Here is a 13,719-nt window from a genome sequence, read left to right on the forward strand (position 1 = left end):
GGCCTCTTGGGGGGCATTCCCCCAGTGCCCTTCTCTCTGGCACAACAGGGAGTTACTCCACCAGGCAATCTCCTTCATACTCTCCCTGATGCTCGTCAGTCTCTCTACCTCTTCCTTGAGGTCAGCCACTATGGTGAGCAGACCTTCCCCCTGAGAACAGGCAATCTCCCTGATGCCCTCCCACAGCAGCGGCAGGCACTTGCTGCAGCCAGAGGCCTGAACTTCCAAGTCTCTGGCAGGCCCTCCATCTGGGTTGTCACAAATTTTTTGGAGTGATCCCTATGCCTAGTGGACACTGGTTGGTGCACGATCTCACAGACTGCCAAGAGTTAGTTTTATTATATAGTTGTTTTTATTATATAAAAGCTGATCAACTGAGCTGGTGTAACAAATGCAAGGGTGTGTTTTTCAGCATGTTTCCTCTAATCACTCAGGATTGATTACATTGGCAGGACTTCAGAGATGGTCCAGGTATTTACTCATCAACTGTTATCAAATCTATCTTGATACAGAGATGGCTGCAAGAGAGAGTAGGTAACAGTCCTGGGAAAAGGGCTGCTTCCTAGCAAGGTTTCCTAGCAAGAAGTCAGCTGTCTCCTTGAGCTAGCAACCAGCATGCAACCTCTCTGTTCCAGTTTTTATCTGCCGCTTTCCAGCTCACCCTTTCCATACGGTCTTGTTACACCTGCTTCACTGTGGAAGTATACCTGTTGTTTGAGAGAATTTTGAACTAACAAAAGAAACATAAATCTCCTTGACCTTAATGTTTTGCGTCTTGGCAGTAGCTGTGTTTCTTCTTGCTCATTACCTAGAGATATGAAATAATGTGTTTTGTGTGTAAGACTCTCCCAAGGAGCCTGTGATGCCAGGATTTAGGCCATTTCAGGGTTGTTGAGTTTTTCATTGTTTGTTGACAAAAAAAAAAAGCTTATTGAGAGTTACTGAGATTGTAGTACTTCTGCCATGAGGGGAGAAACCTGCGGTTTCTGTTTTAATGCTCTTCCACATCATAGCATATCTGGAAAAGAATGAGATGGTTAGGAGACATGACTAAGTCACTGTTGTGAGATGTTGGTGCCTGGAAGAGGCTTCTATTGTGCCAGATCTGTTTGTTCAGTAGGTCAGCTTGTTGGGTGACCATTCTTCATAGCTACAGTCATAGAGATGCAGATGTCTGTTAGCCATGCTGACTTGAGTCATGTTGTTGCTGCACTGCTCCCAATGTTTGAGCTGGCTAGAGCAGAATTTGTTATTGTACATTCTGCTGTAATTAAAGAAAGGTCTTTGTTATGTAGAGTTGCACAGCAGCAAATGCCACTTCAGTGATCTATTATGAGGAAAAATAATGAATACTTTCTCCAATCTATTCTTATCCAAACTTTCCTCTTTCCAAAAGCTGGTTCATCCTTATGCCTCAACTTCTTGATAACTTTTGATTTTTATTTTTTTTTCTTTTCTTCTAGAAAGGATAGTGGAAGATTGTATGAAAGGTGGCTGGCTGCATTAAAAGAATATTAAGTAAAGTCACCAATAAATTATTTTTTCCCACCTGACCTAGTAAAATAAAAGATAGTATTGATGTCTAAATACAGTAAAAGAATGCTAATACTTCTCCATGCTAATTCCAACAGTGAGGATGGAGAAAGAAGCAGAGGAAGAAAGAATCCGGAAGCATAAAGCTGCAGCTGAGAAAACATTCCAGGATGGAATTGCTAAGGCGAAGCTTGTGATGCGCAGGACCCCAATTGGCACTGACCGTAATCATAACAGGTAGGAAAAGAAATGATTCCATTCTGCTAGCTGTTCCCTTTGACAGTAGCTTTAGCAGATAGTAGCTCCAAATAATTGATAGGTATGGAGTATCATATTGAGAGTATTCTCTGCATTGGACTGTGAAGGAGAGCAGAAATTAGTTTTTGTGTATATAGAGTGTACCAGTTTTCACTTGTTTACATAGGAAAGGAAAAAGCTGACTGTGGAGGTTACAATCCACTGGCCAGCAGAACTTCAAGTGCTCAAGAATCTAGTTACGATCTTCCCTTCTTCCTGTTTGTTACACTGAAAGACTGCTAGAATGGATTTTAATAAAAGCTCTTCTAGTTTCTCAAAGATTTCTGTGCTCTTAAAGATTTTCTCAGTTTCTTTTGAGTCGAGGGCACACATGCTCTCCTCCTTGTGCATATAACGATGGATGTGTGTAAATGCAGCCAAAAAAGGGGACAGGTACCTGTTAACATGTATGTGTGCCATGCCCTGCAGGTATTGGCTGTTTTCGGATGAGGTTCCTGGCTTGTTCATTGAGAAAGGCTGGGTGCATGACAGTATAGACTACAGATTCATCCTTCCCCATCAGAAAAAAGAAGAAGTAAAGAAGGACTACAGCCCAGGAGGTATGATCATCTGGCTTCTCTTTGGGTGTTTCCTTTGTTGCTATCTAATTGTTGGGATGGGTTTGTCAACTTGAGAGAGAACTGGCTAGTCTCAGTGTCTTTGTGGGCTTCCTCTGATCTAAACTTACTGTGAACTCAGAAAACCTGCGCATGGGAGAGTTCATTCATTATGATTTCCTGCTACTGCTGCAGATCTTGAGACTGTCTGTCTGCACTGTACCATGTAAGGACTGTGGGATATGATCACCTATCTTTTAAAAGCATTTGATGTCAACTGTGTAGTAACCATACTGTTTTACTCTGTACCTGTTGGGCTACAGTGTACCAAACTTCTCGGACAAGTAGTTGATTGCCTGTTGCAGGGAGTGAGGATAGCCAGCTAATGCTAATAGCACCATGCTAATGCACCACCAGTGGCACAACTTCCAGATTAGCTTTCTTGTCACAGAGGACAAACATGCTGTTTATCAAGAGGAGCAATGAGCCAAACTTCTCACCATAGGCCTGTTCAGCACTTTCACACATACTCCACTGCAATAACGTCAAGCAGAGCAGGTGTCTGGATGCCTATACCTCACTGACTGAGGACATTTTGGCAAAGAGTCCCTCTCACATGTCCTCTCAGCCTGCTGTTCACCTTGTTCCAAATGTGCTGGTGAGGGGCAATGATAAACTGAAGTTCCAGTGCTTTCTCTCCTAGTCACCAATTTTGTCTTGGTGACTTCAAGCCTGGGTAGCTGAGTATTGCAGGCAAAATTTGGACATGCTCAAAAATTCTTCTGTTGGGGGGGGTGAAGCATAACGTTATGTGTTTGTGGTACAGAAGAGCATACTGTAGTGTAAGAATAGTTGCAGTTTCAGTCCTGATAATTTGTTGCATTTGAAACATAGGCTGTCATTGAGTTCATCTACAGCAATACTATGTGCAACAGGTTATACTGAATTAAATCAGAGAGCCCTTCTTTGGTGGTATCCTGTCTTATACATTGGTCAGAGTAGACATCTGTAATAAAACAAGGCAAACATACGGTGATATTTCATCCAGTGTAACTTTCCAGCCTTCTGCATCTTGGATGAGTTGTGTTAGAAGTTGTATCATTCAGTGATGCTCAATGGGTTTATTTTCTTATGTGAATTTGCTCAAATATTGATCTGCCAATGTTCCTGTATACCACCTTGCTTCCAGCTGTATTAGTTTATCAAGTATTGCCTATGTATTTACTGAGCTATTACGCAAAGATTTTTAACACTTTCCATTTGAAACTTAATGAGCAAAGTGTTAGATCCATATCAGACTGTTGGGGTAAGATGCTCAGAAATATAAATGCATCCTATTTGTATCACCTTCAAATTTAAAAGTATGTTGTCAGTGTATAGCTAAAGAGTGAAACTAGTACATATTTGAAATAGTAGGAATGTTTTTTATAATTCTGTGTGCATGCTTAATGATTCAATAATATTTTCTTTATTTATCTGTATTTCTACAAATGCTTATACTGTGAGCTTTAGCAAACTAGTGCTGGAGTAGTTTTCTCTGGAAAATGTACTGCTAGACTAGGTGTTGATCATAAATATTTAACTAAAGTTAGGTTAGTTTTTGAAAAATAAAATTTGTGTCTGAGGAGAAGCATGAATGAGAATACATTTGAGCTTGTGCTCTTCTTTTATAGACAAGCGGAAGAGCACAGCCACAGACGGCAGAGGGAGTGCACTTCACCGATCTGTACATGCTGTGGACCTTCCTGCAGAGACCACAGCGCCCAAGCAGGGACAGAACTTATGGTAATACGTGCTTTATATCTGTAAAGTAATTAAAATATAAAGGTCAAGGAAACTAAACAGATGTCATTTAATAGCGCCTATATACCTAATGTTTTTTCAGTACTTAACAGTCGAATGAGTTTATTGGGCTGTCAGGCCTCTGTTGCTAGTAGCAAATGGCTAATAGAGCACCTGATCCAAGAGGCAGTAGAACCATTCTAATCAATGTGACTTAGAGCCAGTATAGATTAACCTAGTAAAATACCACTGATGTACTGATTTTATCTATTTTATAATCAGAAGAATTGTTAATTGAAAAGATTTGCTGTGGTATTTTGAAAAAGCTGGGGGAGCAGTGACCTATCTAACTGTCCAGGTTTTCTTTCGTGGCTTGTCTCAGCAGACCTGAATTGTAGTACATGGGGTCCTCGAGCATGTGAAATTAGTTTTCATTGATACGTTTGGGGCCAGACATCCTGCATGTTCTTGCACTACGATGTGGAGTCATTCCTCAGTTCTGTTTTAGTGTTAGCTTTCTTGCTTTCCACCAGCATAGCATGTTGGTGGAATTCATTTGTTCTCCGATAGCACCATATCATGGAATTGATTTTTTTGTTTTTGTTGCTACTGATGATTATTTTAGCTTAGGGAAATTATTATTACATGTGAACAGTCTGTTTTCCCTTTAATAATTCCCAGTGCCAAGCAATAGCTACCAACATGTCTTCTAAGTGAATCAAATCTAAACAGTTTGCCTTTGAGTGTGTTTGATTGTGACTTAATCCAGTGATTGGCTCTAGTAAAGTCTTTAAAGAAAATCTGTCAACCATTTGCCTTGTGTAGTAAGGAGTGATTAGCAGTGTTCCCACGAGAGAAGAGAAATTGGCTACATCTTTACCTACTTAAACTACCTGTGAAAGACTGTGAAGGTGTTTTTAGGTAAGCCTGAGAAGTAATTCTCACAAAGTACTTGTTCCTTCAGCTCCTCTGTTACCAGTGGCTTTTCTCTGGAGTTTTCCATTGGTGACTCACAAAGTGGGATTACTTCATCTTTGCTAAATTTCACTAGTTTTGAGTTTAGCTCCAAAGCGTAGTTCCACTGAAGTCAGCAATACTTTACTATACTTTACATGTTCATGCTCTCCCATCAGGAACTATCAAAGAGATTGAAATTAGTGGACATCTTGGTCAATGCTGATGGTTTAGATGAATCACTGATTCCTAATATGGCTGTATCCTTTCTCTTCCATTGACAGGGAGGTGTAGGAGATAGCAGTTCCCTCTGCATGCCTTCACTCTGTCTAACATTGCCATAGGGAATCTCCACCCCTTTCTCAGTCTAGTCCTTGGCACATCTCATCGTATCGCCAAAGTTCAAGAAATTGAGCATTCCTAGGGTGTGGGTGCTGAACAGAAGATCATAGATTGTATGATCCACAAGAAAGTTCTTTCAGCTCCTTCTAACTACCTCTTCTAATACTAATTCATTTAGCAGAGTTGGCAAGGTGCCTACCAGTAGAAAGACAAATTATAAATAGAAAACCATAGTTTAAACTATTAATGCATGTTGCTATGAATTGAAGACAACATACAGCCAAATCAGATGAGCTAAGTAACACAGAATCCCTATAATTTGTAACCAGTCTGTGTTTAAAAAAGCATAGCACTTGAAGTTACACTGCTGAATTGCTTAATCAGGTTGGCAACTCTCACTCACATGCTGAGAAAGACTGATTTAGGTACAAGTGTCTTATGGAGTAACTAGTCATACAAATCAGGAGAAAAAGCTTTTTTGAACCAGCTCCTGTATAGTCTCAGGACTGAATTATATTGTGTTGTTGAAGAGAGACTTTGTAAGAATTGACCACAGGATGCTTAGATCTAGCATTCTTGTATTACAAAGAGAACAAAAAATTAAGAAGCTTAATGATTATTATAAAGCTTAAACTGGCAGCTAAAAGCCTAGAATGCTTTCAAAAAGATCATCTTAAAGTTTCCATACTAGGTGCTGACTCTTACCGTTGGGGTGAAAAAAGGTTGAGAAAACTTTCGGGGGGGAACAGTAGCAACAATAAGAAAACATTCTCACTATGGTTCATATAAGGATTATAGAAATACTCTGTGTATGTTCAACAGGGAGATAGAGAGTAGTGCTAGAGGAGAATTGAGAAGTCTCCTTAAGAAAGTATTTTCTTTTGATGCAGAAACAACAGATCAGAAAACCAAACTAGCAAATTACAGTGGTTTGTGGTTGGTTGGTTGGTTTTGGTTTTCTTTTGAAATAAGGGGGAAATTACTTCTGATCAGCTGACGTACCTTCCCCCAAAAGAGGTGACAGCCTGAGATCACTTGTTATAGTCAGCAACTAGAACTTCCCTCTGAGGAAATCCATATTCCTACTATAGTAGTATTTTTGCTCTCTGATGATTGCCATCATCAATCTTGCCTGTCTCAAGGACTCCCATGAGCATAGGTGATTAGGGAATTGTCTCCTCCTTGGCTGCATTTTGCACATTGTCCTTGCACAGCGTGAGAAGACCTCAAACCGTACTGAAGTCCTTGGATACCTACATGCCCTGTTGTTTGGATGCAAGGGCTGGTTCATCTTGAATTCATAATGTTAGCATGTGGTACATAGGAAGTTCCATTTCTTTGTGTTCTTCTTTAATTCCTGTCACCTGTCTCTTTCGTAGTAGAATATCTAAAATGGGATTAAGTTTAGCCTCATGTAGAATAAATACCTTTAGCTTTACCCTGCTATACTTGGATTGAGTCTTTGGAATGAAAACCAAATTAACTCCATGAATGGTTGTAATTCAGTCCTGCCTCTTTTCTCATTGAGGCTGGGAGCTTGTAGGATATTGATGAAGGGTGCAATAGAATCCATATGTCCACCAAGAGCTGTAGAAACAGTGTCTCGTGGAAGTGGTTTCTGCTTTCAGTACTTTGCACCCAGAAGAAGAGTACTCACTGTTCCATCCTAGAAGTGAGTCATTGTTCTCATTCAGAATCATAAATGTGTGGTTATTTGTCTAGCTTCTGTCTTATCCAGATGGAAGAACCAGTACCATATCATACACCACTTTCACTGATGTTGATGCTTATTAAAAAAAGAAAAATCTTATAAAGCCTCTGGACATATGGTCCTTGAAATGTACACGTCTGCCTTTCCTGCAAGAAATTCAAGTTAATTTAAACCTTTGCGGTATGTTACTGTGCAGGAGACTTCTCACTCATCCTGGTCAGAAAGGAGTTGAATTTTAAAAATAGTGGCATCTCTGCAGAGTAACTCCCGTTGTTCTTCATCTATTAGGAATACACCATGATATGGCGGCTCCCCTCAGCAGACAATTTGAGTTAACCATGAGTGGGTGCTGACAGACTCCATTCTCACGACTATATTCTACAGTTGGAGTTTCCCTGTTTCTACCAACCCTCCAGAGCAGGTACTGATCCTGGGCTCCTCGAGATGTTGTCCTCTTGATTTCTTCATTCCCTAGTCTGCAGTCCAGATTTTATACCTTTCTTTCTGTCCCTTGCAGCCTGTAGCCCGAGAACATGTGGGAATATTCAACCTGAATGAATACTGATAGCTCCTTTTGACTTGTGTCTTGTGTCCCTTCTGTTACGATTGCTGACCAGTCTGGTGGCTTGCTCTGCCAGATACATAAGAAAAGAATCACGGCTGTTACTTAGGGATGCAGGAAGCTATTACCCCAGACAGGTTTCCCCCTTTCAGGTCAGTTTGAAGGCCTTCATCTGGTCTTGACTCTACCACAGATGTCTTTCCCTATATTCTGGATTGTGTTACTATGCATAAGCTCTGTGTAAAGCCACATTAATGGCACCAATTACTTCCCCTTCCCTCTTATCAAGACTCGCAGTCTCACAGCCTTGTTGCCTCCCCCAGTTAAAATGCTAGCCCTATTTTATCATGTCCATGCTCCCAGAGTCATGCTGGTTGAGCCCTAGCTGGAGGTGTACGTGGTTCCTTCAGGGGGTAGGGAATGTATGGCGTTGGTTTGAGAATCAGGAGCTGGGGCTGTACAAAGCAGCAAGGTACCACCAGACAAACACAGGTACCTCTTTAATGTGTTTATAGTATGTGCATTTGAGTTCAACCTGATGTAGAAGAGTACCTGCTCCTAGAAGTCCAGTTCTTACTCACAGGGAGGACTGGGAAAGCTCAAGTGCATGTTGCAGATGACCTCCTTTTCCTGTCCCGTTTCCTTTTCAGCAGAAACAAAGTTGTGCTAGGATTTAGCCCTTCCTACCTTTCTTAGAAGGATGTTATCTGCTTTCTCACTCTGGCCAGCAGCCTGTGTTGTCTTTCCCCAAACCATGTAACTGGAGAATCTAAGTGCCATATGTTAACCATTTCCAGTGCCCTTCCATCTTCATTAGAGAAGAAAACTGTGCAGGGAATTCTCTAGATTTGTACTCTTGAGGGAAAGCTGAGAAAGCTTGGGCAGTAGTGTCTTTTCAGGTATTTTCTAACTGGATCCCATGGTGTATCACTTGCAGCAATCAATACTTTTTCATCATGACCTAGGCAACCTCAACATGCTGAGAAACAGTAATCTGCTGGGTATCTACAGGACAACTGTTTTGAAGCTTGACTTATGCCATTCCCATACCGTGACAGGTTCTTCACACTGAAATATGGTTTAGGATTAATCTTGAGATTTTCCCCAAGGTTTTGGAAGCAATTTGATATCAAATATTCTAGCGAAATTTCTCTATTTAATGAAGTCTGGTAGAGTTAGAAATGTTAGTTTTTGCAGTGGTCTCTCGGTAGACCTTGGAATGCTAATGTGTTACCATGAGTGGTATCTGTTAGCAAAAGACAGGAGTTACGTTGTTTGACTTAGGGCTGTTAAGGGTTTGTGTGAATGTCTGTTGGATCCCATGAACAGCCCAAAAGCTCATGCTTTTGAAGTGCATGCACTAGGCTCCGGTGGGTGAAATACCTTTGATATTTGGACCTGCTCTGTCCTGTTTCTTGTAGAGAGGGTGTGCAAAAGGTAGAGGTGGCCAAAAGATTTGATCTCTGTGCACAGTGAGGATGCCTTGCAGGGTTGGAGTGTACTGAAGCAGATGACTGGCAAGGAACCATTTTTCTTCCATTTTTAAACAATCAATCCTGTATTTTATTAGAGTGATTAATTTACCAAAGAAATGCAGGTTGTCAGGCCATTACTGTAATATGAGCATGCTAGAACTCCAAAATACTTCTGTTTCAGATACAATATTTAGTAAGTATTTCTGCCAGAAAAAGAAACTATTGCAGATACTGTTATTCTACAAGAGCCAGGACAGCATCCTTCTCTAGTTGTTGCTTGGTTCATCTGAGCTTGTGCCCAAGAAGAAAAACTAAAACTGGAGTCTTCTCTGTGTCTGGTAAGGATCACATAGTGATCCTTTGCAGTTGATTCCATTTAAGGTTGACTTTGCTATTCCATTAGATCCCTGTTTTAAGGAGTGATCATCTATTAGATGCATATTTTCCATATTTTCTGTAAATGTGCTTTGGAACTCAGATTGTATACTAATTCTCCCACCTCTGTCCAGCACACATGCATGTCTGAGGTGAGAAGGCTCCATGAAATCACAGAAAAGTGTTGAAGGGAAAAAAAAAAAAAAAAGAAAAAAGACACAGGGTCTCAGGTTGTCTCAAAGCTATTTTAAATCTACAAACCAGCATTGAAACTAGTGTTTTGGTTGTACTCTGGAATTGCTGAAAATGCCTTTTGTAGAGAACTGCATAAGTGTAGCCCTGTTAGATTCAGGTAACTGCAGATTAACATTGCTCTCCTGAGGGACTTTCTGAGCAAAAAGGTTTAAAGCTAATGAATATAGTTTTCACGTGCTATATTAAAGCTTTCAAGTTAATGCAGGTTTCTTAGGAAGGAGGTCTACACTTGCAGAGGGCATAGCCTTCACTGTCTCAAATCTGTAACATCAGCAGTCATGGTATAAACTGACATTCTAGAGACTTCTTGGGTGAAAGACATAAGTTGAAAGTTCTGCAGAAAGAATGATTAAATTGTCATACTATGCAGTACAAAGCATGTTAATCTTTCCTAGTGCATCAAAAATGTGATTTGGGTGACTTAAACTGACTGCAATTTAGTGAATCTAATCCCTGGGGTAGATGACTAAATTCAGATGCCAATGTTTGAATAAACTTAATGCAGGAAAAAAACTCTACAAATCAGTTTTGTGTTTTTGTTACTCTGGAATTAGCTACATTTGGGAACCTTGAAATGAGGCCTCTCTTAGAATGCTTATGCCAGCATTACTGGAAGTTTTTCACCTTACTCCATGGGGTTTGATATGAGTTAATTGTCATTCCTGTCTACTGATATTTGAGAACTGTTTAAAAGAAGGAATCGTTGCCACAGAGATAGAACATGCACCAAAATCAGGTAATGTATCTTTCAGGTTTCTATGTGACAATCAGAAGGATTTGGATGAGCTGCTAGATTGCCTACACCCACAAGGAGTGAGAGAGAGTCAGCTGAAGGAACGTTTGGAGAAAAGGTTATTTATTGTTTCTTTTCTGTGTCTCTTCTCAATGTCAAAGCACATCATTATTGTACCAAGTTTTCAATTCCTGGGGCAGCATTCAGCACTTTGCTTTGATTGTGTATCTGCTGAAGAGGGGAGGATACTGAGAAATTGTTCCTTCTTAGATGATATTGTAAATATTACTTGATAAGCAAAGCTTAAATTTGTAAAGAGGTTGGTCTCTCTTTAAGTTGCTCCCTGCAACTGGAAGCAAAGGCAGTGCTGTTTTACCCGCAGAAGCAGAACTGCCCCATGCTTTAAAGCATCTTTCAAAGAACGTTCTGCACTGGTGGAGCATGTAGATCACTGAATGCCCCAACACCCTTACAAGACACTGGTCTGCATGTATTCAAAGTTTTTTCTTGATTTTCCAGGTATCAGGACATCACACATTCTATCCATTTGGCTCGGAAACAGAACCTGGGCCTCAAATCCTGTGACGGCAACCAGGAACTATTGAACTACCTCCGAAGTGATCTAATTGAGGTCGCAACTCGTCTGCAGAAAGGAGGGCTGGGATATGTTGATGTGACACCAGAATTTGAAGCAAGAGTGAGTGAACAAAGTAGTACTAGGAAAGACTCAGTTCATACTATCTTTGGAAGGTTTTGACTCTTTGGTTCTCCTTTAAAAAGAGGATCAGGAAAATCAAATTTCTTGTATATTCTCTCTTTCTTAACTGATGTTTCAAGTTTACATAGCTACTGGCTTGAGGTCCTTTTGGTGTAGGTGAATTATAACTTTGAAGGTAGGTGTCCTGCTCAGCTGTGAAGTTGTCCTGTTTCCCTCATCTGGTGGAGGACTTCTTTATGGAGCTTTAGCAGAGCTCTTTGTAGCTGCTTTTTAGCTTCTGTGTCAGAGCCAGAATGTTTTGTTGAGACAGCTTTTTTCTGTTTTGTCAATTTTCATAAATTCAGACCACTTCAGGTTTGGGATAATGTTTGTGCTCCACTTCCAGAAGTTAAAGTCATCACAAGGAAGTTACTATGTTACATACAAGAAGTATGTCAGCACAAGGAAGTTACTATGTTTGGCCTTAATCACATAAGCATTTCTGGTGTGTTGTGTGCCTTTAGGACATGATAAACCTGTCATGGGTATAGGTAGAATACACAGTCTTACATCTACTGTATGCTCCTGTACCAAAGGATGATGGTGTCTATCTTGGAATGGTTAATAATCTGTTAAATTACATTCTGAGTCACTGCAGAAACTTCTTTTTCTATATGGGACCTTCAACGTTAAGTGAATGATGGGAAAAGTGAAGGGTTTAAAAGAATGGAAGAATTGCTTCCCCTCCACACACCCCAAAGCATCATGCTTTTTTCTGAACTAACATAAACATTCCTGTTCTATACGTGAATGCGTGTATGCTGTGTGTGAACTCTAGCAGAAGCAGTGGTAATATGCTGATTCCATAACCAAGAGTGGGATTAGCAATGCTGCATTAAGTATCCTACATATCCATTTGCAGGACAAAAACACCTAAAAAGCACAGAGAGTGATGTCCAAATGTTAAGTGATTGTATGCTCTTTCTATCAGGTACACTCACTAGAGAGCTTGAAGGATTTTGGAGAGTGTGTGATTGCACTCCAAGCTGGTGTTATTAAGAAGTTTCTGCAAGGCTTCATGGCCCCCAAGCAGAAGAGGAGGAAACATCAAGGAGAGGACTATATTGCCAAGGCTGAGGAGATTGATGAAGACAAGAAAATGGCAGAAGAAGCTAAGGTATTGTTCATTTCAGGGCTCTGTTTCTGTCTTGTAGTGCTTCTGCTTAAAGAAGAGTTGTATTACATTTCATATGGTACTATATCCCGTGCAGCTTCTCCCCATTGCAAGCTTAGAGTGCAGTGGGTTTGTTTATGGGGCCAGATGTTTCCCGGTTATTTTGAGAAGTAAAGGTATTACCAAAGTAAAAATTGTACTGTGTAACTGCAGTTAATGATTTCTCTATGAACAGGAAATGGGTCGAGTACTTGACTTTTTTGGGGGAGCTCCTCACAAAAACTGGATACTTGAATAAAAGCATATTACAAAACATTTGTAGAGAACTTAACAGGAGTTGTATCCATTAGAGAGGACTGATGGTGGCTTAATGCTTTCTTCCATAAAAAGAAAGAGACATGCTGAGGTTTTACTGACTGCAAGGGAGTTAGGTTCAGGTACATATCAGTGTTATGCAAGAAGATGACCAAGTCTTATGTGTAGAGACACCCACAGAAGAAGATGCTAACCTGGGGGCTACACCCAACTTGTGTGGACATCTGGGTGAAAGAGCTTTATGTTGCCTGCGTGAGAAAAGTGATATCATGGGGGTACTGGCATAGCCTCCCAATTCAAAGCTGAGAAGGAATGGAGGGGAACTGCAGAGGCTTTGGTAGGGTCCTTCAGGCAGTTGAGCTGTACCAGTATTTCATCCTATGAGGGATACGAGTGCTGAGGATACTTAGACTTAAGCAGAAGTAGGCAAGACCAGAACTGGAACAACAGGTTAAAAAAAAAAACAGCAGGTTGAAATTAAATAATGGGTGCTTGACTAGTGTTGGTGTTTTTTTTTTTTTTATTTCTGTTTTAAAAGCTCTTGTCAGCATATGCTGAACCCTTGTTTGAACATCAAGTCTTTGTTATGCCGTGGCATTGCCATGTTAGCAGGATGTTTGAATAGGCACTAGAAATTTTCACATTCTTCAGCTGTAATGAAGTATTAAAATTTTATTAACTTTGTTGAATTTTCAGGTCCTTATTATAATGAGAATGGGAGGCTACCCTATCCTGAAAGCCCTCAGCAGGATACAGAGCTATAAGAATCAGTAATCTCTGGGACAGAAAGGATCTGGATCATGACATTTCCTTTATCTACAGCAACACCATATTGTGCTTTACTCCCAGGTGTCTTACAGCTGTAACTGTAAGGGTTATATGTGTAGGGTATACTTTAAGGATAACATCAGATTTACTACAATATCTAAATGAATAGTAATTCAGCTATGTGAGTTC

The 13,719-nt window shown here is 40.3% G+C and overlaps 1 protein-coding gene across 2 annotated transcripts in view; it reads left to right on the forward strand.

Annotated features, from left to right (window-relative positions):
- The window catches only part of BAZ1B (bromodomain adjacent to zinc finger domain 1B), a 53,570-nt gene that overhangs the window by 25,678 nt on the left and 14,173 nt on the right, over positions 1-13,719 (forward strand). For both annotated transcript variants that reach the window (XM_082776517.1, XM_082776516.1), the window contains exons 8-13: positions 1,632-1,770; positions 2,260-2,390; positions 4,061-4,172; positions 10,596-10,694; positions 11,096-11,273; positions 12,265-12,450. In XM_082776517.1, the coding sequence (XP_082632643.1) occupies positions 1,632-1,770; positions 2,260-2,390; positions 4,061-4,172; positions 10,596-10,694; positions 11,096-11,273; positions 12,265-12,450 (845 nt within the window). The remainder of the gene's footprint in view (positions 1-1,631; positions 1,771-2,259; positions 2,391-4,060; positions 4,173-10,595; positions 10,695-11,095; positions 11,274-12,264; positions 12,451-13,719) is intronic.

The sequence above is a fragment of the Aythya marila genome (assembly GCF_965140915.1).
Source record: "Aythya marila genome assembly, chromosome: 20".
Lineage (NCBI taxonomy): Eukaryota > Metazoa > Chordata > Aves > Anseriformes > Anatidae > Aythya > Aythya marila.